The following is a 24,599-nucleotide window of genomic DNA, read 5'->3' on the forward strand; positions in this document are numbered from 1 at the left end:
TTCTCATTGGGTTGCAGTACGTGAAGCGCTTACTTCGTTACTTGAAAGGATCGCTTCACCATGGGACTATTTGCCATTTTTTTTTTCACGGAAGCGATAGCGAATGCAACAAAATTATTTGTGTTCAAAATCTACTTTGTGAGCTCTATGTTCCACTTAGTAAAGCCCCGATGTTGTACTTTGATAATCTTGGTTCTACATATGTGTCAAGAAATCATGTTTTTAACTCTTGTTCGAACTCATGACCTCTCATTTGAAGAGATACTTGGTGCTATTAGACCACAAGATCATTGATATGTACAATGCCATTTAATTTCTTAAATATGTAATAAAAACTTTCCTTCCTTTTACACTCAAGCCGCACTTAAAACCCCATCACATACACGTATATATGAACTCCACGCAACAATGATCATTGAACGTTGCTTAAAATTGCAATGAATGTTGCGCACAATTGTAATAACTCCCCAATAATAGAAGCTCGGCTCAGTTCATCTCATGGGTGATCTTACCCAACAACCACAACTCATTTCACCGGCGACTCCTCCTCCTCCTCCTCCTCCTCCTCCCACTCCATTCTCCGGCGTTCCAAGGCATTCTCACGCCGCCAGTTTCCCCATCACGGCCGTCGCCATCATCGGAATTATAGCCACCGGCTTCTTGCTACTCAGCTACTACATCTTCGTGATCAAGTGCTGTCTCAACTGGCATAGAATCGACCTTCTGAGGCGATTTTCCATTAATTCCAGAAGGCGGCGAGTCGACGACCCTTTGTCGTCGGTGTACTCCCTGGCCGGCGAAATCCGGCGAGGGCTCGACGAATCCACGATCCGATCGATCCCGGTTTTGCAGTACAAGAAAGGCGAAGAAGATGGAGGGTCAGAAAACAGGGAATGCTGCGTTTGTTTGAATGAGTTTGAAGAAGGGGAAAAAGTGAGAGTTTTACCAAACTGTGGCCATCCTTTCCACATTGATTGCATTGACATTTGGCTTCAAAACAACCCAAATTGCCCACTTTGCAGAAACCCAATTTCTGCCCCCTCACCAAAGCTTCTTAATCATCATCAAGATTCAGTTTTTTCAGAGCGTTTCACAGGCAGGGATGAGGATTATGTTGTCATTGAAATTTGCCAGGATAATGGTAATCCAGCTGAGCTATCACCGACTTTATCTATTAGCCCTTCTCCCATACCGAAATTTCAAGAAAAAGCGTTGAAATTACACGGCCAAAGCTTTGGGGATGAGTGCATTGATATGTGCAGAGAAAAGGACGAGCGGTTTGCAGTTGAGCCCATTAGGAGATCTCTGTCAATGAGCTCGGCCGTGGACCGCCGGCAGCTAGCGAGCCAAGAAACCGTTCAGCGGCAAAGGCTCAACCGGCCTGAGGTTAGTTGTAGTGAAGGTAGCAGTGGCAGACCTAAAAAGTTGTGTTTCTCGTTTGGACATAGAAGGGGATCAAGAAGCTCTGTTATACCAGTTCACTTGGAGCCTTGATGGATTATATTGCCTTTTTAGTGTAATTAATATATATGTATTTTTTTATATAGTGGGTCTATTCTACCCGATGAGACTAATCCAATAGAGTTTGGATCTGGTCTCATTTGAGCTCATAAGTTTTTTTTTAAAAGGGCAACATTTGTGTGCGACGATTTCACGAGTTTCAATCTGTGAGACATATCGAATCTTTGATTAATGAGTCAGATCTTTGACTCATTAATCAAAGATCTCACATTTCTAACGGATGAGACATCTGAGATGGTCTCTCATACAAGTTTTTACCTTCCTAAAAACATTGTTACGAGTTCAAATTTCTTATTTGATGCATATAGTTAATTTTTTTGTTAAATTTTCTATGTAGATATTAAGATTTTAAACCCATTTATAGTATATTATAGTCTTTTTCTTTGTTTTTAGATGACAAGAGAAATGGGCAATCATTTTTTAAGGTACATGGAAGGCATAAAATCTATTTATTTATTTATTTAAAATTTTATTTTAGTTCATAGGTGATCATTGTTTTTGGATTATTTGTGTATGGGGCAGGACCGCAGATCCAATTAGACTTCTTTTTTTTTTTTTGAAGGAGATCCAATTAGACTTGTTTACTCCTCCCATGATTACGGCCCATACTCAAATAAAGGCAATTATACCGTGCACCACGGTGCAAATAGCAATGTGTACGTAAATGACTTCGTTTTGAGCATTGTAAACTAATCGTTCCTTTTTTTTGGAAATCACATTTTCCGTTTCGGCCGGTCTCTGTATTTATGTTAATATTCTGTGTATTTTAGGTAATCATTCTGTGTATTCCAAGCAATCATTCTGTGTACTCTAGACAACAGTTCTGTGTATTCATGTTAGTAACACATGTTGTGATGTGTTTGTGCATTCGAATGTTTAGGGGGATGAGTTCTGTGTATTTTGCGTCAATATTCTGTGTATTCATGTTATTAACACAGGTTGTGATGTGTTTGTGCATTCGAATGTTAGGAGGATGAGTTATGTGTATTTTGTGTCAATATTCTGTGTATTTTGGGCAAACATTCTGTGTATTTTAGGCAAACGTGTTTATTATAGATAATGATTATGTGCATTATAGATAATGAATTTCCTGGAGTCATTCTCGTCCGCGTCTACTAATATCGAAACGACGTCGTTTCAGACCAGGGTGCACAGTGCTATGTGCACCGTGGTCCACGATATAACGATTGCACAATAAAATTCTTTGACTTTTTTAAAATGCTTTTTATTATTTAATCCAATTATTTTATCACTCATTTTATGCTTAAATCTTCAATAGTAGTTATTAATTTTAAGAGGAAATAATATTTACTTTTTTTTACTTTTTTTAGTCTTTTAGTTATGCCATAAAAGCTATTTTAGCCTCTAATTAATTGACATGTACACATTTAATCCTTATTTATTATTTGAATAAGGAATAAGGAGATGTCTCGCCAAAGATCTTGTAGTCTAGCCGCACCCGGTATCCCGGTTTGCACTCCCACATAGATGATGGGAGTGGATTCGAGCCTCAGTAGAGTTATGAATAGATACTACAGTCTGTAACAGAGAAAGAGTTAATTCCATTTTTTGTCCTAGATTTATAGATGTCAATCCACTTTTAGTCCATTTTTATTAGAACATCCATTTTTTGTCATAGTATTATTGTGACATGACCATTTTTGGTCCTTTATCAACAAAACAGTTCAAATATCGTTAAATACAAAGGCATTTCGCTTTTCAATTATGGATGTTTTCAAAAAAATAAACATAAAAAATACTGCGGTTCAACATACTTTGTATAAATAAAAAAAAGATTAAAATGTCTTTGTATTTGACGATATTTCAAAGATTTTGTTGATGAAGGACTAAAAATGGTCATGCCGCAATAATACTATGACCAAATGAGGATGTTCTAATAAAAAAGGACTCAAAGTGGATTGTCACCTATAAATCTAGGACCAAAATTGGAATTAACTCACAGGGAAAATGTCTCGGTTCATGGTCTCTTTTTAATGTATTATTAGAAGTAGTTGGTAGATCGTATAAAATTGGATCCGATTTGAAGGATTTTAACACACTTACGAAAGACAATAAATGTGTCCATGGTAGCAACTATTGATAAGTTGGTGGTTGGTGAATTTTGATCGTCTTTAAAATGAATAGTATTTGTCACTTGCTTTTAGCTTGGTTACTTCTGAAGTTGAATAACATAAAATGAGATAGTTACGTACCTTGTTGATCTCTTTAGATAATTGTTAGTATTTCTTTTCCACTTTTGTATTTTTGACGTAAAATAAACAAAACAAAAAATCATGTCATAGATTTTGCAATTTTCACAAGCTACGCATATACGCATAGGATATGACAAATGTTCAATAAATCACAAATATTGTATTAATCATGCACTTATAAATTGGATGATCCATCATAAATTAAGTGACTAAAATAGCAAACTTATATAAATTGCCAACGCACGCTACATCACCCACAAAACTTTAACCAAAACTTTTACCATTTAAGTATTTAACGCGGCTTTATATAATAAGGTTTAAAAGCGGTCATCACCCCCGACCCCTCCCTCCCGCAATCCACCCCACAATTCCCTGCAGCGCATTCTTTTGGATGATCTCTGTATATAGTGTAGTTTGCTATAATATTATCTTTGTTGTAATTCTATGAAGGGTTTCTACATTTCTTATTAATCCAAAAGAAATATACAACACCTAAAAAAAACAATAGTGCATATTAATTGTAACATTATTGGATATAATATTTGATTTAAATAACTTAATGCAAATATTGTTTTCCTATCAATTGATATACGGAGTTAAATGCTTTATCAGAGCCCAATTAAGAAAGCCTTAATGACGTAAATACCAAATACTCTGTATATGCCAACGGAGATCTAAAAAGATCGACTAACATTATTAGTGTATTTTATCAACCAATTAAATTCCTCTAAAGTCAAATTCTCCCATCCAGAAAAGTAATATTTTTTAACCAAACACAAATTTAGAAAAGAATATTTAAAAGAGTGACTAAATTATACATAATTATTTTCTTGTCCAAAGTAAATGAATGGTAAATCTAACGATATCGGAAATTATAAATGATCATTTTTTTAGACATTAGATTTTTAATTGATCTTACTAACACAACTACTTAATTAAGATATACATGATTGTATTTAGTATTATAGACGACGGTGTATACTTTATATATAATGGGAATAACATATTTTAATGGACAATCCTATGCTCCTTTTTTTTTTATATATATCACTGTATAGCCAAAGTTGATAATATAAGCTCCTCTAATGGATCTCAGTAGCCATGGCCGGAAACTTTTTTCTCCAATCCCAACTCCTCCTTCATTCTCTATCTCGCCGCCGCAATCCGCCCGCGCCACCTTCCTTATCACGGCCACCGTGGTAGTTCTGGCGACGTCTATGCTTCTAATCAGCCTCTACGTGATCAAGTGCTACACAAATTGCCAGAGAATCAGCCGTTTACGGCGGTTTTCCAGAAGGAGCGGCGGCGCCGATGAGGTTTTTGTGGTCAGCTCGCCGGAAATTGTGAACGGAGGAGGACTGGACCGATCGCTGATCGAATCGATTCCGACTTATGAATTTAAGAGAGCAGGAGAGAGGAATTCTTCGTGCGAGTGCGAGTGCGCTGTGTGCTTGAACGAATTTCAGGAAGGGGAGAAGCTGAGAGTTATTCCGCACTGCGGCCATGGCTTCCACATCGATTGCATTGATGTTTGGCTTATTAACAACGCCAATTGTCCCCTCTGCCGGAACTGCATTTCCTCGTCGGCGATTTTCTCAAACCCCGGCGGTTCTGGCTATTTCACGGCCGGGAGTAATGAAGACGATTGCGTTGTTATTGAGCTTGATGAGGATCGTACGGTTACGAATCAATATCGTCTCTCGATCAGCCCGTCTCCTACGGCAAGAAAAAATCCGAGAAAATCGAGGCGAGTTTTCAGCGTTGGAGATGAGTGCATTGACATTAGGGAAAAGGATGAGCGGTTTGCGGTTCAACCGATGAGGAGATCTTTCTCGATGGACTCGGCGGCGGACCGGCGGGTTTATTTGACGGTTCAGAAGGCGGTTCAGCAGCATAAACGCCGGGATGAGATTATAAGCTCCGACGAAAGTAGTAGCAGTAGCAGAATTAACAAGAAATCGTTTTTTTCTTTCGGGTATGGACGAGGATCCAAAAATTCAGTTCAAAGTGCAGGTTCATTTGGAACCTTGACGTCATAATTTATTTGAGTTTTCAGTGATTATCATTTATGTTCTGTACTCTGATCTGACGTTTGCGTTTTCTGAAACTCAAATTATATAATTCCTGGCAATTCCCAAAATGGAAAAAAAACATGAAGACACGCACGGGACACTGACACTGTGCATTGAACGTGAATCTTCTTTCTGTGTCTCAGTACATGGATAAGATATCACAATCTTCAATTCCTATCTTCTCTCTTTGTGAATCCATCCAAATAATTAAAAAATTGAATTCCCTTTCAAATAATTAAAAATTTAACTCTGCAATGATTTTAGGGATATTAATATATGATGGAGTGCTGCACACATATGATTAGTCCAATGATTAGTCCAATGAAGCTCCATCACTTAATGACATGTTTGGTTGGATGGAAAACTAATTCCATGGAAAAAGTTTTCTAAAACGTTGAGGAAAATAGGTTATTCTTTTATTTGGTTGGATGGAAAATGGTTTCCATGGAATTTCACTTCCAAAAAGTTAAGGAAAATAAATTCTTTGGTAAGAGTAGGTATTTTGTTTTCCATGAAAGGTGGAAGAAAATATTAAGGCTTGAACTATTTTACCCTCAACAAAAGTTATTAATTACATATGTATATATATTATCACTATTATTACTAAGGGCATTTTGGTCTTTATATTCATAATTCCTTACCATTCTAAATTCAACCAATCAATGGAATTCATATTCCCAGTAATTTCTTTTCCACCAACCAAACAGTGGAATCTGTTTTCCTGGTAATTTGTTTTCCATGGAATTTGAATTCCATTTCCTTCAAATATTTTCCAGCGAACCAAACGGGCTGTAACCAAACAGTGGAATCTGTTTTCCTGGTAATTTGTTTTCCATGGAATTTGAATTCCATTTCCTTCAAATATTTTACAGCGAACCAAACGGGTTGTAAGTATTTTTTTTTTCTGAAAAATTAAAGATAGGATAGAAAGAGGATATTGCATTTATGATTTACGAAGATAGGATATAGATAAGATGTGATCATGAAATTAAATTACTTCTTAAATAGCTATAAATGTAGCTTCCGGAAGGGATTATTAGTTATATATGTGATAATTATATTCAGATTATTTTAATTTTATAAAGAAAATTGTTACTATACGTTGCTTCCTATAATTCAATTTGTAGAATAGTTGGGTGTGTTGAACTGATGTAGTGACAACCTTGATAAGCGACACGAGACAATGATAATATTGGATGAGTAAAAATATGGAGTGGTGAAAGTGTATTGCCTTAACATTAACAACTTTTGACACAAGAGAGTCTAGATGTTATAGGAATCTCCACGCCGGTTAAATGTGTAGTTCTCTAAGAATATTAACACATACTAATTAAAGTTTGAGTTTAGGCAACGGTAACGATGCATCAATTTCATGTTACTTGGTACAAACCCATGATGGGATTTTGGTCACAGCCTAAAAAGTTGAAGACCAGATTCATTAATAGCCCTTCCAAAGAACTTATTCAAGTATTCCCGCACAGTAAATTCCTTGTACAACGCCGGAGTTCCTCCTTCCGAGGTGAGCTCTTTGATGGGACCGTAGGTTGTCGGAGGCTCAACAGCACCAGTGAAGAAGGATGCCACTGAAGTTCTTGGTGCCTCCTTGTTAGCAATCACTCTATGCATAGGACTCACAAACTCGTCGTTGGATAAAATCTAAAATCCAAACCAAATTTCATAGCATTAGTACAAAATATCTTATAATTTATACAAAAACATGAGAAAAGTATAAATTTAACCCTTCAATTATTAGGATTTAGTCGTTTTAGTTCCTGATTATTATGAACTTCCTACTAATTAGTTTGAAGAAATGAAATTTCATCTATATTATATTGAGAAAGAATGGGTTCAATATTATTTTATCTTGTGGTGCACATGTTTTTTAAATCCTGACAATTCACATAAGTGTTGTATTTATCCATAATAGTCATGGACTAAAATGAATAACAATTAACCTGGTTTATCTAAAATAACTTTTTTCTTTTCAAAAAAAAAAAATCAAACTTTACTATACAAAAACATCATTAATGCTATGATGTAGCAAACTTGACTTTTTTCTTTTCAAAAAAAAAAAATAAAATAAATCAAACTTTACTATACAAAAACATCATTAATGCTATGATGTAGCAAACTTGGGAAAAGTATCTTCTTCTTTTTTTGAGTACTACAATCTAACCTATACATAGTATCTGCTCAAACAACATGATAATGCCAACATCTTTGATTGGGATGGAACTTGAATCTAAGACCTTTCATTTGGAATGGTAACAGTGATGCCATCAAACCACAAGGTACTTGGCTTGGGAAAAGTATCTAATGTTTAACTCTCCGTTTTAATTTGTGACTGTGATGTTTTCTCAACCATAACAATGTTTTGTCAAACTTGTAGCAAAACAATCAAAATTACAACCTTAACATCTACTCACCCTTAATAGATTAATTAATAGTTATTTGATTAAAATAAGGGTGTGATTGGTAACCCTAAAAATGATTTCCGGAAATCATTTTTCAGATTTTGGGTGTTTGACAACCTCCAAAAAATGTGGTCAACGAAAAACATTTTCCGTTGACCACGGAAAATTAATGAATTTTTTCAGAAAATGGCATCGATTCTCAGTCCGCCGACTCTGGTTTCCGGCTGAAACCAAAGCAAATCTGCGCAGAGCAAACTGTTGCTTTGGTTTCCGCGGAAACCAGAGGGCAACAGAGTTTTTTTTTTATAATAAATATTATTAATTTATATATTTTTATATTTTAAATAAAATAATAAAAATATATAATTATACATTTATACTCATTTTTCGGAAAATGAACCAAACACACAAAAGACAATTTTTCAGAATGCAACCTAAAAGAATTTTTAGCACTTTTAGTCCCACGACTATCATGGTACTTGCAGGATTGGTTCACGACTTTTAAACTTTGCAATTTTGGTCCACGACTATTGTTTTTGTTGCAAAAATGGTCATTTTTCCCCGGAAAATAAATCCGGCGGTTTTTCCGGTAACTTTTCACCGGGAAAAAAATATCGGCATATTTTTTGTCAATTTTTCGTCTAAAAAAATTCCCCTTTCAAGTAGGATTAAAATGAAAATTTACATTGTTGAAAACAATTTCCATTTCAAGCAGGAAAACATCGATTGTCATATTTAACACGTCATCTATTACTGAAAAAAAGTAATTCATTTTTAAAAAACATGTGATCGCGTCAATCTGGACTCCAAAATTATTTTGATTTTGGTAAACTAATTAAAGTTAATTCTAAAAAGGTAAGATTAAATTTAAACTAAAAAGTAAAAATTATTTTGAATTATATTTGTACTTAATTTTACTAAGATTAAATTGCCTACATATTTTTTAAGAAATGAATTAGTTTTAACTTTAAGTTTACCAAAATCAAAATAATTTTGGAGTCCATAATGACACAATCTCATGCATTTCAGAAATGAATTAATTTTTTTTTTTTTGCAATAGATGATGTGTTAAACATGACAACTAATGTTTTCCGGCTTGAAAGGGGATTTTTTCCAACAATGTAAATGCTCATTTTAATTCTACTTGAAAAGGAAATTTTTTTTTGACAAAAAATATGCCGATATTTTTTTCTGGCAAAAAATTGCCGGAAAAACCGTCGGATTTATTTTCCGGCGGGAAAAGGGACCATTTTTGCAACAAAAACAATAGTCGTAGACCAAAATTACAAAGTTTGAAAGTCGTGGACCAATTCTGCAAGTACCACGATAGTCGTGGGACTAAAAGTGCTAAAAATTCAACCTTAAACTAAAAATCAAACCATTTTCTGAAAGTTATTTTCATGCTTTCCAAACACACACTAAAATCTTACTTTTCCCTAAAAACATCATTAATTAAGCAAACCTGGAGAAGGTCTCCGATGTTTATGATGAGGGCTCCTGGAACGGGTTGCACGTTGATCCAAAGGTTGTCGTGCAAGACCTGGAGAGCCTGGATTTGGTCTTGTAGTAAAATAGTTAGAAAAGCAGGGTCGGTGTGCTTGGTGGCGCCCAAAGTTAGCTCCGGCTGCGGGCACGGCGGATAGTAGTGGCACACAAACGTGCGCCCTCTCGCACACTCCAACTCGTTCAAGTAACTCGGTTTCAGGCCCAAAGCTTCCGATAGCAACTCAAATACTATTTCTCCTACCCTTGTAACTTGAGTTATGTACTCCATTGATACATTTCTGAAAATTTTACAATCACAAAATTTCAAATCTACTTTTACTTTGGCCATATTTGGTAAAGTAGTTAGCTTATCAGTCAATTTTAACTAATTTGACCACTATTAACTGTTTAACTTGATTAAAAAATCAATATAAGTGTTTTAGTTACTTAGTTTTTTGTAACTCTAAAATGCTAAAATTTAAAAAGTTGTCCAAAATAACTTTTTAAATTAATTTTTTAGAAAAGAAATTATATCAACCAACAATCAGCTAACAGTTAATTTACCAAACACATTTCTACGATCAGTCCATATTATCAACTAATTATACCTTCTAACACAATCAGTTAACAATTATCAGCTAACAACCATTTACCAAACAGGACTTTGACTCATATTGATATTGGTCCTACAAAAAAATTATACTACAAGATGAACCCTTTGAAAGTCATTTAAGGCAAATTTTTCATGAATAAATTAAACAAAATTTTGTCTACTCAAAATTGTTATATAAAAACTAATCATAACCTGCAAATTTCCGGTAATTCCTCCGGTTCAAGATGTTGTGAAACCGACAAGGAAATGGTCAACGTGTCTCTCCAATTCGCAGCGCGTGACTGAAACAGGTCAATGTTGCTCGAGTATTTCACCCGTCTGGTCTGCTCGCGAGAGTAAAACGTTTTCTTAATCTCACCGTCCTGTTCGTGAAACCTGCGAATCCCGTCGATCATTCCGTCCAGGACGCCGGACGGGATCCCATGATTCGTGACCAGGAAAATGCCCCACTCTCGCGACGCCTCCCTCACTTGATCGACGATCTTCACGCGCTGGTCCTCGACTCCGACGCCGGCGAGATCTATGACCGGTGGTCGGAGATCGTCGGAAGGACAGTGCAGGGTCAGCTCCTCGACAAGCTCGTCCGCCGGCCGGACGAATATTTTTGGGATTTTTTGGATTCCGGCGTCGATTAGGCCTTTGACGCCGGTTTTTGAATCGTCGAAAGCTTCTAACTCTTTTGCTCGATCGTAATCGGGAGATTCTGTGTATTCGGACAGTTCCATTGTTGGAAGTGTTCCAATTCTTGTTGTTCAGTTGAGCCAAATCCACTGTCTGGAAATCTTATCTGAAAACTTTAATTTAGAAGTTTGACTATAGGACAATATAATCAAAATAGATCTGAAAGAGATAATGTACTTGACAATATAATATACAACGTGACTTTATGAATATATAATTTTTTAAGATGCCGTAAGGACCAAAAACTTTGACAAATTGGGGTTTGATGATAAAGATATGACAGGTGGTTACGTTACATTGTTTCCACGTTACCAAAACTCATTGAACTTGTTTGGTAAATAATTAGCCTATCAACCAATTTTGACTTATTTAATCACTATTAATTATTTGACATGGTTAAAAAAATCAACATATAAATGTTTGGTTAATAAGATTTTTGTAAATCCAAAATACTAAAATTCAAAAGGCTACTCAAAACAACTTTTTTAATTAGTTTTTTGGGAAAAAAAATTATATCAAGCAGCTATTAGCTAATAGCTAATTTATCAAAGACCTTTCTACAATCAGCTAATGTTATCAACTAATCATACTTTCTAACCCAATCATCTAACCTCTATTAAGTTAAAAGTCATTTATCAAACAGGACTATTATATTTGATAATAGAATATTAGACTTTGCTCTTCAAGCATCCGCCTAACAACGCTAGCCATCCTTCCAAGTTGGCTCAAGTCTCATCAACAAAATTACATGTTCGACTCTTAGCGAGAGCGACTTACATGCCTTTTTGTTTTGAGTTCACTAGTTATGTACAATTAGTTTACATTCTTTTAATCTTTGTTGTTAGTTAAAATCATAAGACAAAATTTATCCAATACACACTTTTAAATAGTGATTGCGCTCTTCCTTTGTCACACAAATGTTATTCACTTTAGAATGCTGCATTGTATATAGAATCGTATTTTACTAAGACAAGTAAGATACTAAGATTATTAGGATGACGTACTTATTATGTAAGGTTGATATCACTTTATAATGAGTTATTCCGTGATGGGTTTCCTAATGCAATGTGAAGGTGGATTATTAAACCATCATTACCATGATCCTCGATACACATTGCAAGTGAATTCTAATTTTTTAACTTAAATTTATTTTGCCAAATGTCTTCTGGTCAAGCGGCATAGCTGTGGCCATCCTAAATGAGAGGTCACAGTTACTACATTGTAACAGAGTCAATAATATTCAAAAAATAAGCTTAAATTTATTTTTTTCTTTTTTTTTACAAAAAAAATTAATATATAAAAATTATATCATTAAATGTAAAAACTGATTTTGGCCATCCATTAAGATTCACCAATGGTTGAATGTTTTAGTAAAATAAACACGAGGTCAATTTTATAATTCTTACAAAATTTTAAGTTTACAATATTTATAAAATTAACCCCATTTTTTCGATCTTCTTTTTATATTTCAACAACCCATCAACCGTTAATCTACACAAATGATTGAATTAGATTAATCCTCACTTTTTACTCGGGACACTATTTTCACCTGAATAAACCCATGTATATACAATGATGGTGCCAAATTGCCCCGCCATCCTCTCTACCCCTTCCTCACCTTTGTACGTTGTGACCTGAAATTATGTGCTCTTATGCCTTTCAAACCTTAAATTCCTTGCCCCTTTGCACTTTTTATCACATTCGTTTAGTCTTTGTATTCCAACCCCTCTTAACTTTACTTCTCAGTCTAATTTACACCCCAAACTTTCTTCCATTCAATTCTAGACCCCCAACTTAAACCTTACCCATGAAATCTTATCAGTCCCTAAATCCAATTAACACCTATTCCTCTACTTCCCAAGTCAAATTGACTTTGAACCTATACTTAATGCCTCCATCATATATTATTATTTTAATATCAATATGTATAGTATTATTTTCAAAATTTTCATGAAATTTATTATGATTTCCTCTTCCAATCTTCTTGGTTGCAAAAACCCTTAGGACCTATTTAGTGTTTCCCATTTTCCAAATGTTTTTTTTTTTTTCAGTTTTCAATTTTTAAAATGAAAATAAATGCTAGTTGCTGAAAGCAAGGTCTTTTATACGGACAAAAGTATGAGTAAACACATGCTAAATCATACAAAAAGATTGAATCCACCCAATCAAATAGTATTGCCTTTTTTTACTACTTTATATATTGATTAATTAGAGATACAAACACCATTAATTTGTTTAATATATGTGATTGATTGTAAGATCTTCAAAGCAATTAAAGAATTGATATAGTTTGATAAGCATCTTTTGTAATTCTATATTTAACTAGAACACAACCCTTGCAATTTTTATTACTTTGAATTTGTTTTTTAAAATTTTTATTTTATTAAATATTAATTAACAACATAAAATTTTCAAAAAAAATAATCACATTAACAAAGATTTTAAAATTTTAAATTTAAATTGTCATTTGTAATATGATGGATTGCATGATATTAATAACGTATAATAATAATAATAATAATAATAATAGTATTATTATTATTATTAATTGCGAAAAATTATAAACAAAGGCGTATGAAGTACGTACCTCGATTATCTTGGCAATGGTAGTAGCTGCAATTATCGGTTGCTTTCGATGTGAACTACAAGGGAGAAGTGATAATATGATGGAGGAGGGAGATTTTTCATCTTCTTCCCCATGTATTTATGCTTGAAGGAGGGTAATTTGGGGTGAATAAAGAGAGAAGAGGTAGTTGGAACAACCTCTTCCCTTTTTCCCATGTGAGCATAAGGCATTCAGGAGTGAATTATTTGAGGGAGAGAAGGCTTCTCTCTAGAGTACCTTCTTCTGTCTTTTCCCTGCTTGTACTTTCTCTTTTTTGTTAAAGAAGCTAGCCTGATTACCTTACTCTCAAAAGTCTTGATGAGAAAAAAGTAATCAATAGTTTACATATTTTAGTCCACTTTTTAAATTTTACACATTTTTGTCTCATTCTTGTCAAATTCACACAAATATGTCAACAGTCCCGTAGAATCAAATGTGTTTATCACTACACCACAACTTATAAATAGTAGCGAAGATGTAATTTTAATTTATTTTCTTATAATTGCGTAACAGTTAGCTTTACGGTCCGATAGTAAGATAGTGATCAAAAATTTATGCTACAACATTTAACCTTCGAGCACACAAACTTAGATCAAGAAAGGTTTCCTACTTATTCTACTGGGGATTTTATTTATCCACTAGTTTTACAACTTGAAATGCGATAGCAAAGAACTTCCATCAAGCCCTTTGTTGTACCGAACCATTAAAACCTCATCCATGTTGGTCTCTCGGTAGATTGCCGGCTTTTCTTCCGATAACAACTCTTTCATTGGACCAAGTGATTTTGAGTCGCTGCCTTCCTGAAAATGCATTCTGAAAAAACTTGCCACCGAGATTCTGGGACCTATCTGCTTTGCTACCACTCTGTGATGAACACTTTTGAACTTATCATTTGTGAGAAGCTGCAGAAACATGTAAACCAATAATATAACTACAATAGAAACAATGATATATGATATTATATGATTTGTACTATGAATTAATTTATTTCTATCGCTTGTGGTCCAGTAACACCAAGTTGTTCTCTTATATTTGACTTTTTGTGCTTCAATAGGTTAAAAAAAAGTAGTTATGAACAAATACTACATTGTAATATAGTAAGTAGTATTAAAAAAAAAAATATCTGTGTCGCTTTACTTGCCTGTAACGTATCTCCAATGTTTACTATCAGTGATCCAGGCAAGAGAGGAACATCAACCCACACATCTTGATGAAGGACTTGGAGGCCACCCATTTGATCTTGTAAAACAACACCCAGGAAGCCACTATCAGTGTGGCTGCTAAACCCTAAAGTTAAATCCGGTTCAGGGCAGGGAGGATAATAATGGCCAATCATGTAAAGCCCCTCTGAACAACCCATTCCTTTCAAGTGATCTGGATCAAGCCCAAGAGCTTCTGATAACAATTCAAACAGAGTACAACCCAAACTCATCACATGTTCTCCATATTTGATCATGATGTCCCTGAAAGTCCAACAAATATAATAAATTTTTGGGATGGACTCTTGTGAGACATGATTGTAGATATAATAAATACTTATAGCAAAACTGTAATAAATAGTTTGGAGAAAATAATATTATTGAACTATATTTCAAATTCTTTTGACCTGACCCGTTTCACGGATCTATCCGAAGAACAGAGCAGAAGAAGGCAATTAACCTGCAGATATAAGGGAATTCTTCAGGTTGAGGGGGATTGGGAGCCATGACACAGTAAAGGCTGTACCTCCAATTAGCTGTTGGTGCCACCAGCAAATCAAAATTGCTATTGTATGTGACCTTCTTCTTCACATCACGTGAATGGAATGGTTTCTTCGCCTCAAAGTCTTGCTCATGAAAATGGCGTATATTTTGAAGCATTTTGTCCATCATATCCTGCGGAATACCATGGTTAATCACCTGGAAAAAACCCCAGCTTCCACAGGCATCCCTAATCATGTTAACAATTTCAACTCTTCTACTGCCCCCCAAGCCTTCAAAGTCTATGACTGGAATAATCATGTTAGCAGCATCAGCAGCTGAGTTGTTTTCGAGGATGGCCTTTTTGTTATGAAAAATCCGTGGAATCTTTGTGAGGCCAGCATCAAAGAGGCCCTTTACACCGGCTTTTGAATCTTCAAAAGCTTCAACTTCACTTCTCCTATCATATTCAGGCTGCTGCTTGCTATCTTCCTCAAGGTTTCCATTGCTTGTGGACACCATTTTCTTATGTGAAGACTGAAACAGTGGTCTCTGTAGAAAAAAGAGGGTAAAGCTGAGACAAAAATTAATTGAAACTAAAACAAAGCTCTGAATTGAATTGAAGCTCCAATTAATACATGTGTAGAAACTAACACTTTTGGCAGTTTCTTTCTTGAATTGGTTGCATATGCATATCCTAATCAATCACATAAATGAAACAAGTTACCAACCGACATAAATGACAACAAATTATAAATGATTTTATATTATGTGGCTGATAGAATTAGTGTTGTTCTTTTTTTTTTTTTTTTGGTCTCTTGACTAGTTGACTATATATGGTACCTCTTTTAAATTAGGTCCTTGATTAATACAATTTTCAATTTTGGTGTATGGTTATTCAATTTCTTTCACATTTGTTCCTGGCAATTGTTATACCATGAACTATGATTCATATTATGAATACTGATACAAAAATTATGTATTTTCAAGTAACATATTTTGTACTTACAATTAACAGTTTCTTACTAGTACAAAAAAGAAATAAATAAATATGGCTTTAGGTTACCCTTCAAACAAGAGTAGTGTATTGTTAAAAAAGAAAAAGAACGGAGATATAATTGTAAATAAATGAACAACAAACCGCTACCCTTCTAAAACAAAAAGTAGTGATTTCTAAAATTTTAAAATAAAAGTATATATTTCTTGCTACCCTTATTAATTTGTGCCTCAAAAGTTTCTTCCATCCCTATCTAAATAGCCCGGCAAATTATGCTACGGACCCGGGTCCAGGCAAATCTATATTCACAATTTAAAAATTCTATATTCACAATTTTAGAACTCTATGTTCACAATTTTAGAATTTTATATTCACAATTTTAAATCTCAACATACAAAATTACATTACTCAATAGTTACAATTTTTGAACTCTATATTCACAATTTTGTTATATAGATTCAAAAATTGTGTTATACTATTGAATATAGAGTTATGAAAATATGAATATAGAGTTCTGAAATTGTGAACATAGAGTTTAAAAATTATGAATATAGAATTCAAAATTTGTAAACATTGAATTCAAAAATTGTAAATATGGATCTGTATTCACCTTGCAATATGGACCTGGGTCCATGACATAACAATCGAAATAGCAACCTGGTCCGAAACGACGTCGTTTCGATATTAGTGGACGCCGATGCGAATGACTTCATGTAATTCATTGTCTAGAATACACAAAATCCTTGTCTAGAATACACAGAATGATTTAAGTGAATACACATAATATTGACACAGCTACATAGAAATCATCTTCCTAACATTCGAATACACAAAACACGTCACAACCAATGTTCCCCTAACATGAATACACAGAATCGTAATCTACAGTACAAAGAATATGAAAACACCAATTACACAAACACATCACCCATGTATTTACGTACCACTAACATATATGAATACACAGAATCCTTGTCTAGTGACTTGAGGAAATACACAGAATATTGATATAAATACACATAAATCATCCTCCTAACATTCAAATACACAAAACTCGCCACAACCTACGTTTAAGTACCCCTAACATGAATACACAAAATCGTAGTCTACAATACACAAAATGTCTTCAAAGAATACACAGAATATTAATACAAGTACACAAACCGATCTAAACGGGATACATGATTTCCAAAAAACATAAACTATTAATTAAAATGATCAAAACAACATCGTTTAGATACGGGGTGCACAATGCGTTATGCACCCTGGTCCACGACATAAATTTTCCCGAACCAACCTCGTCCATGACCTCGATCTAATCATCTTTCAACCCAATTAACACTTGAATCCTCTGCTACTGGAGCCCAATCAACCTTGTACCCAAACCCAATTCCTCCATTAATTATATATTATTATTTTAATATCGATAGTAAATTAATACTCCGTAATCAATATGAACTTTATTATTTGAAATCATTTGAAAACATGTTTTAATGTAATTTACATAAAATACTAAAATTAAATTATTTTACAGTCAATAAAAAATGCAAAATCATTGTGATTAATTAGCAGGACATCAGTTTTCATTTTTTTTCCTCTCAAATCTTTTTGGTTGCAAAAAAAAAAAAGAAAAAAAAAAAGAACTTTAGGACCTAGTTAGTAAGGAATTAATAAATTTTTCCCATATTACAAATGTTTTTTTTTTTTTTTCACATTTCGTTTTTTCAAACAATAAACACTTTTTCAAATGAAAATAAAATGCTGACTGGTGAAAACTAGGGTGATTATTTGATTAAATATTATTATTCTCCTTTTAAGATAACCATACAGATCGAGTATAAATATTCCATTAGTTTTGCAACTTGAAATGGGATAGCATAGTACTTTGATGAAGCCCTTTGTTGTACGAATCATTAAAACCTCAGTCATGTTGGTCTCCCGGTAGATTGCTGGCTTTTCTTCTGATAACAACTCCTTTATTGGACCATAAGTTTTTGAGTCGCTGCCTTCATGAAAATGCATTCTGAAAAAACTTCCCACCGAGATTCTGGGACCTATCTGCTTTGCAACTACTCTGTGATGAACACTTTTGAACTTATCGTTTGTGAGAAGCTGCCAAAACAACAAGTAAACCAATATATATAGCCATAATATATAGAAACAATAATATAATAATAATGGCCCGCATGGCAGGGTAGTTAGTCACAAAGGTGAAGTTTGGAAAGAAAGATCATGGATCAAGTCTCTCTCAAAGTGAGAGGCTCTTTATGCCCAATAAGTAAAAGTTATATCTTTCAGATGCTCTGTCGGGTCAGACTGTAGAGCCAGCTACCATGCCTCTGGGAGCAAACACGGATGGATCCGGACCATTAAACGGAGGGAGAAAGACTCCGTGGATTTAATAAGCGAGAGAATACGCAGATAGAGAGAGAGAGAATGAAGTGAGAAATATTATTTCTGTCTTGAATGTTTACAGAGAAGGAGATGAGGTTTATATATGGAAGCAAAGGCGGGAAGGGGTGGTTACAACAAATAGCAAACAACGGTTACAACAAACAGATAGCTACCCTTCTTCCTCACGTGCTGCTGCATGCTCCAATACCCCCCGGTAAGCTGGAGTGTGTAAGTCTTGCACGCCCAGCTTAGAAACAAAGTGGTGAAAGGGAGTTGCAGACAGAGCTTTCGTGAAACCATCCGCCACCTGACTTGATGACGGTACTGATAAAAGCTTGATCAATCCTTGATTAACCTTCTCGCGAACGATGTGGCAATCGATCTCGATATGCTTGGTTCTTTCATGAAACACAAAATTTTCAGCCATAGCCACTGCAGATTTATTATTGCAGAACACTGCAGCTGGCCTGTCTAACATAACTTGCAGATCACTGAGGAGATAATTTAGCCATTGCACCTCACATACTGTCGCAGCCAGAGCGCGATATTCCGCCTCGGACGATGATCGGGAAATAGTGGCCTGTTTCTTTGATCTCCAAGAGATGAGAGCCGAACCAAAGAACACACAAAATCTTGTTATTGACCTACGAGTCGTTGGACAAGTTGCCCAATCTGAATCAGAAAAAACGTTTAGCTACATTTGGCCATCTTTTGGATACAAGATGCCTTTTCCGGGGGCGGCTTTAATATAACGTAGCACTCTGTGAGCAGCAGACATGTGATCAGCGGTGGGAGAGCCAACAAACTGACTTAGCTGCTGCACAGCGTAGGAGATTTCAGGTCGAGTTGCCGTAAGGTAAAGCAGGCGACCTATCAGTCTCCTATATCTGCCAACATCATCGAGAACCTTCCCATCACCTTTATCAAATTGATGTCCTGGAACCATAGGAGAGCTTACTGGTTTAGAATCAAGGAAGCCCGACTCATTCAAAATGTCCAGCGCGAATTTTCGCTGGCAGAGGTTCAGGCCCGAACTGCTCATGTGCGCCTCAATGCCTAAAAAATAACCCAGCGTGCCCAAGTCCTTGATTTTGAAAGCATTGTCAAGGTATGCCTTCAGTTCTTGAATCAAAGCCATATCAGGACTAGTGACAATTATGTCATCAACGTAAACAAGTAAAGCTATGAAATCTGAGCCATTTCTCTTAGTGAACAATGAGGGGTCTGCCTTGGATTGGTTGAAATTCATATGCAAGAGAGCAGTGCATAATTTGGCATTCCACTGCCTACTAGCCTGCTTCAAACCGTAGAGGGATCGTAGGAGTTTACAGACTTGCTTCGGATTTTGTCCTTTGAAACCGGGAGGTAGTACCATGTACACTTCTTCATCAAGGTCACCATGAAGAAAGGCATTATTGATATCTAATTGATGAATATGCCAAGCTCGAGAAGCTGCCACTGCCAAGAATGTTCGGATAGTGGTAATCCGAGCCACGGGCGAGAACGTCTCAATATAATCGATCCCGAGTTGTTGTGTGTAGCCTTTGGCTACAAGCCTCGCCTTATATCTTTCAATTGATCCATCCGCTTTGAGCTTGACTTTGTAAACCCACTTGCAACCAATAGGGGACTTCCCGGGAGGCAGATCAACTAATTCCCATGTGGCATTCTCTTGTAATGCTTTGATTTCGGCATCCATTGCCTCCCTCCAACAGGCGTGCTTTATTGCTTCATTGTATGATTTTGGCTCTTCAGTGGATGTCACTGCCATAGAAAAAACTCTTTGAGGCATATTAAGATGACTGTAGGAGATAACAGTAGACAGAGGGTGTGGAGATGAAGCCTTTCCCACGGCTGCATCACAATAATAATCCTGGAGTTTACTGGGACTCGACGACTTCTATTCGACCGTCGAGGTGGAGAGCCATTAACTGGACCAGTGGTTTCCAATTCCTCACTATCATTATGATCAAGATTCTGCTGACTATCATGACCAGCGGAAGAGGAATCAGAAGTTTGTGTGCTGTCATCTGGTTGTGTGTGACTGGAAGGGAGGGGGCTCTCATAATTATTGTGCCTTTCAACTTCTGCAAAAGGTATTGATGTAGAAATAGGTATATTAGGAAGAGGAGGATTAGAAAATACTGGTTCCGGTGATTGTACCTCTTCTGTTTGAGAGAGCGGGAACTGCTTTTCATAGAAGACAACATTCGGTGATACAAATGTGCTGTGATCGATCAAATCATACAACAAATACCCTTTCATGTTTGCTGGCATGCCAAGAAATATACACTTTCTGCCCCTAGGAGCCATCTTATGCCTAGTACTCGGTAGCGTGGTTGCATAACACAAACAACCAAAAACCCTTAGATCATTGAGGTTAGGAGATTTACCAAACAGCCTCTGATATGGACTTGAGCAATCAATAACGGGTGAGGGCAGTCTGTTTATAATGTAGACAGCATGTAGAACGCACTGCCCCCAAAATTCTAGAGGAAGATGAGCTTGAAATCTGAGAGCTCGTGCCACATTCAATATGTGTTGATGTTTCCGTTCTACAATAGCGTTCTGCTGGGGAGTGTACACGCATGATTTCTGATGTATTATTCCTCTGTCAGTGTAGAAATCATTCATAAGAAATTCGGATCCATTGTCACTCCGAATGACCTTAATCTTTGTATTAAACTGTGTGGACACATAAACATAAAAATTCTTGAGGTGTTGTCTTGTCTCAGATTTATTCCTCATTAAGTGTAGCCAAGTAAATCTTGAATGATCATCTACTATTGTTAAGAAGTAATGTTCCCCCTTTAATGAACCAACCGGGAATGGCCCCCAAATATCTACATGGATCAAATCAAAACAAGAATTTGTCACAGATGTACTCAAAGGGAATGGATTTCTCTTTTGTTTTGCAAAATGGCATACATCACAAGCCAAAGTTTTATTTGCTGAAACATCAATGTCATTTAAAAAATGAAATTTGCTAATTGGAAAATGGCCTAGTCTTTGATGCCAAATCTTAGAATTGACACATTGCATAGCATATTTTCTGTTCTCCACCCCAGATGATGACTCCAACAGCATGTATAACCCCTGGTTTTGCTTAGCTAAACCAATCGTCTGTCCATGGGCTTCCTGTATCACACACTGATCAGACATAAAGAGAAGCTTATAAGAGGTTTCTTGTAACAACTTGCTCACTGATATGATATTGAATTTGAAGAGAGGAATGTGCAGTACTTCTCTTAACCAAATACCATTTTCAAGCTTAATATCTCCTATGTGCCTAACAGGAACACATTGGCCATTAGGGAGATTCACATCAGTGTCTTTAGCCACTCGATATTCATTAAAGAGTTCCAAAGAACAAGCTATGTGATTAGTAGCTCCTGAGTCAACAATCCAGGTATTTGAACAGAGAGAAATAGAATTAATGTGAGGGATGGAGCACTTGCCTTCCTCAACTGGATTGAAGCTAGGACTTAGAGATACTGCAGCTGTTGTGGTGTTGAGAGCAGAGGTATTATGAGCAGAAATCTGTCCCGATTGTGGCTGAAGGACTGAAATTATCTTACGCAGCTGTTCATAAGATATTCCAGATCGCTTGCACTGTTCATGACTGCTGCTGTGGTCTGCTGTTTCCCTTTGGCTTTATAGCCCGGCACCCATCCCGGAGGGTAGCCGTGTTTCTTATAGCATTTGTCTATGGTGTGGCCATTCATTCCACAGTAGGTGCATCTCGCTCCCTTATAGTTACCTCATCTGCCATTATAGGCACTCACAGCAGCAGTATTCAAGTTTTCATCATGATTAACATTTTGAACTGCATTAGCATGGCTAAAATCCAGATTGCCTAGGTTTAGATTGTTCAAGTTGATCTGTCTTTCCAGTTTTTCAGCCATTACGAACACTTTATAGACCTCCGGTAATGGATCAAGCACAAGCACATTGGATTTCAAGTTGTTATAATCATCATTTAGGCCTTGAAGGAATCGGATTACCTTATCGACGTCGCGTTCCTTCCTGATTTGATCGATCACGTCACACGAACAGCGTGGATCACATTTACATACTGGAAATGGTCTGAGTCTGTTCATCTGTTCCCACATAGTCCGAGCCTTTGTGTAATAATCATTTACACTCAACTCTCCTTGCTTGAGATCATAGATTTGACTCTGAAGAATTGAGATGCGTTGAGCATCAAGTTGAGAAAACCTTCTGTGTAAATCTTCCCATACCTCGTTGGCCTTGTCGAGGTGCATAATGCTTTGAGCGATTCCAGGTTGAACTGACTTGAAGATCCAGGAGCAGATCATCAAGTGACATCTTCTCCAAGCAGCAAAGTGTGTATCATTATGATTTGGTGCCGACGTACTGCCATCGACAAAACTCCATTTGTTTTTTTATCTCCAAGGCTATGCCCATGAATCGTAGTTCGAATTTCCTGCAAGCGGAGGATTAACTAAAACGGCATTCGGATTGTCAGTGGAATTGAGGAACAGAGGATCTTCCAGCTCCTCAGTGTTGTAATTTCTCTACTGCTGTGCAGATGAGTTCCTCTGCGGAACTGTCGTAGAGGAGGTACGTGCCGGCGATCGACTAGCTGGTGATCCGGCGCGTGCTCCTTGGCTAGATTCTCCAACACCGTCGACGGCGGCGGGATAAGAGCCCCTACGAGGCTCTGATATCATAATAAGCGAGAGAATACGCAGATAGAGAGAGAGAGAATGAAGTGAGAAATATTATTTCTGTCTTGAATGTTTATAGAGAAGGAGATGAGGTTTATATATGGAAGCAAAGGCGGGAAGGGGTGGTTACAACAAATAGCAAACAGCGGTTACAACAAACAGATAGCTATCCTTCTTCCTCACGTGCTGCTGCATGCTCCAATAGGATTTACAAAAAAAAATAAAAATAATAATGATGTGATTTGTACGTACTAATATATAGGAATTAATTTAGTTGTTGTGTCTTTTTCCTTGCCTGTAACATATCTCCAATGTTTACTATGAATGATCCAGGCAAGAAAGGAACATCAACCCACACATTTTGATGAAGGACTTGGAGGCCACCAAGTTGATCTTGTAAAACAATACCGAGGAAGGCACTATCAGTGTGGCTGCTAAAGCCTAAAGTTAAATCCGGTTGAGGGCATGGAGGATAATAATGGCCAATCATGTAAAGCCCCTCTGAACAGCCCATTCCTTTCAAGTGATCTGGATCAAGCCCAAGAGCTTCTGATAACAGTTCAAACATAGTATAACCTAAATCCATCACATGTTCTGCATATTTGATCATGATGTCCCTGAAAGTCCAACAAATTATATATATAGTGGCTATCCTTTGAATGAGCTTAGATCAACGGTAGGAAATCAATAAAAAAAAGTGAAAAAAATTAGATGGCATTTTAGTAATATGTTATGTTGGTGCATTCAGATATGCTTGGGTTGTGGTGCATTTAGATATGCTAGATGGTGCTTTTAAGTCCAGTGTACCATCAAGCATTCCCGTGTGCACTATGAACCAACACTTAATGCACCACGGTGTAGACCAGTCCGGAGTGCACCACAAACCAACACTTATTAGTATATCACAAAAATATACATTAAAAAATTGATTTATCGCTTTGTTCTGGACTCATCAAACATTTCAGATGCGTCCTCACTGTCACACGAAAGAGTAGGGCTGTCAGAGTAGGCCGAAGCCCGTGGACTAGCCCGCACCCGGTTGCCTCGCAATGGGGCGGGTTAGAGCTAAAAAAAAAATTGGCTCGCGAAAGAGCAAGCCTAACGAGCCTGACTCGCTAAGGCTCATAACTCGTGTAGGTTAGCTCACGGGCAAGGCCATATATATATATATATATATATATATATATATATATATATATATATATATATATATATATATATATATATATATATA

The 24,599-nt window shown here is 36.2% G+C and overlaps 3 protein-coding genes and 1 pseudogene across 3 annotated transcripts; 2 read left to right on the forward strand and 2 right to left on the reverse strand.

The window, feature by feature from the left end:
- Positions 1–371: 371 nt before the first annotated feature.
- LOC116001835 (RING-H2 finger protein ATL1-like) lies at positions 372–1,857 on the forward strand. Its single transcript, XM_031241785.1, has one exon. It carries the CDS (start codon positions 499–501, stop codon positions 1,492–1,494), a length of 996 nt encoding a protein of 331 aa, XP_031097645.1. The 5' UTR covers positions 372–498; the 3' UTR covers positions 1,495–1,857.
- Positions 1,858–4,819: 2,962 nt separating this feature from the next.
- On the forward strand, positions 4,820–5,977 carry LOC116001404 (RING-H2 finger protein ATL16-like). Its single transcript, XM_031241284.1, has one exon. It carries the CDS (start codon positions 4,820–4,822, stop codon positions 5,771–5,773), a length of 954 nt encoding a protein of 317 aa, XP_031097144.1. The 3' UTR covers positions 5,774–5,977.
- A 1,026-nt stretch (positions 5,978–7,003) lies between these two features.
- Positions 7,004–15,856, reverse strand: LOC116003025 (1-aminocyclopropane-1-carboxylate oxidase homolog 11-like). The gene is made up of 7 exons (XM_031243208.1): positions 15,264–15,856; positions 14,746–15,067; positions 14,256–14,506; positions 12,484–12,490; positions 10,511–10,887; positions 9,683–10,004; positions 7,004–7,462 (listed from the first exon to the last, which is right to left on the reverse strand). The coding sequence occupies exons 1-7, from the start codon at positions 15,803–15,805 to the stop codon at positions 7,214–7,216; spliced, it is 2,070 nt and encodes a 689-aa protein (XP_031099068.1). The 5' UTR covers positions 15,806–15,856; the 3' UTR covers positions 7,004–7,213.
- A 2,273-nt stretch (positions 15,857–18,129) lies between these two features.
- The window catches only part of LOC116001405, a 9,900-nt pseudogene continuing 3,430 nt past the window's right edge, over positions 18,130–24,599 (reverse strand).

Source organism: Ipomoea triloba, chromosome 13 (assembly GCF_003576645.1).
Source record: "Ipomoea triloba cultivar NCNSP0323 chromosome 13, ASM357664v1".
Taxonomy (NCBI): domain Eukaryota; kingdom Viridiplantae; phylum Streptophyta; class Magnoliopsida; order Solanales; family Convolvulaceae; genus Ipomoea; species Ipomoea triloba.

Bases quoted from the DNA above. Each gene is read 5' to 3' on its own strand.
- LOC116001404 (XM_031241284.1), top strand. From the start codon at position 4,820: ATGGATCTCAGTAGCCATGGCCGGAAACTTTTTTCTCCAATCCCAACT.
- LOC116003025 (XM_031243208.1), bottom strand. From the start codon at position 15,805: ATGGTGTCCACAAGCAATGGAAACCTTGAGGAAGATAGCAAGCAGCAG. The intron at 14,507-14,745 runs GCAAGTAAAGCG...ATGTTTCTGCAG, and splicing joins ACATTGGAGATACGTTACAG to CTTCTCACAAATGATAAGTT. The intron at 10,005-10,510 runs GTTATGATTAGT...TAAAATTTTCAG, and splicing joins GAATTACCGGAAATTTGCAG to AAATGTATCAATGGAGTACA.
- LOC116001835 (XM_031241785.1), top strand. From the start codon at position 499: ATGGGTGATCTTACCCAACAACCACAACTCATTTCACCGGCGACTCCT.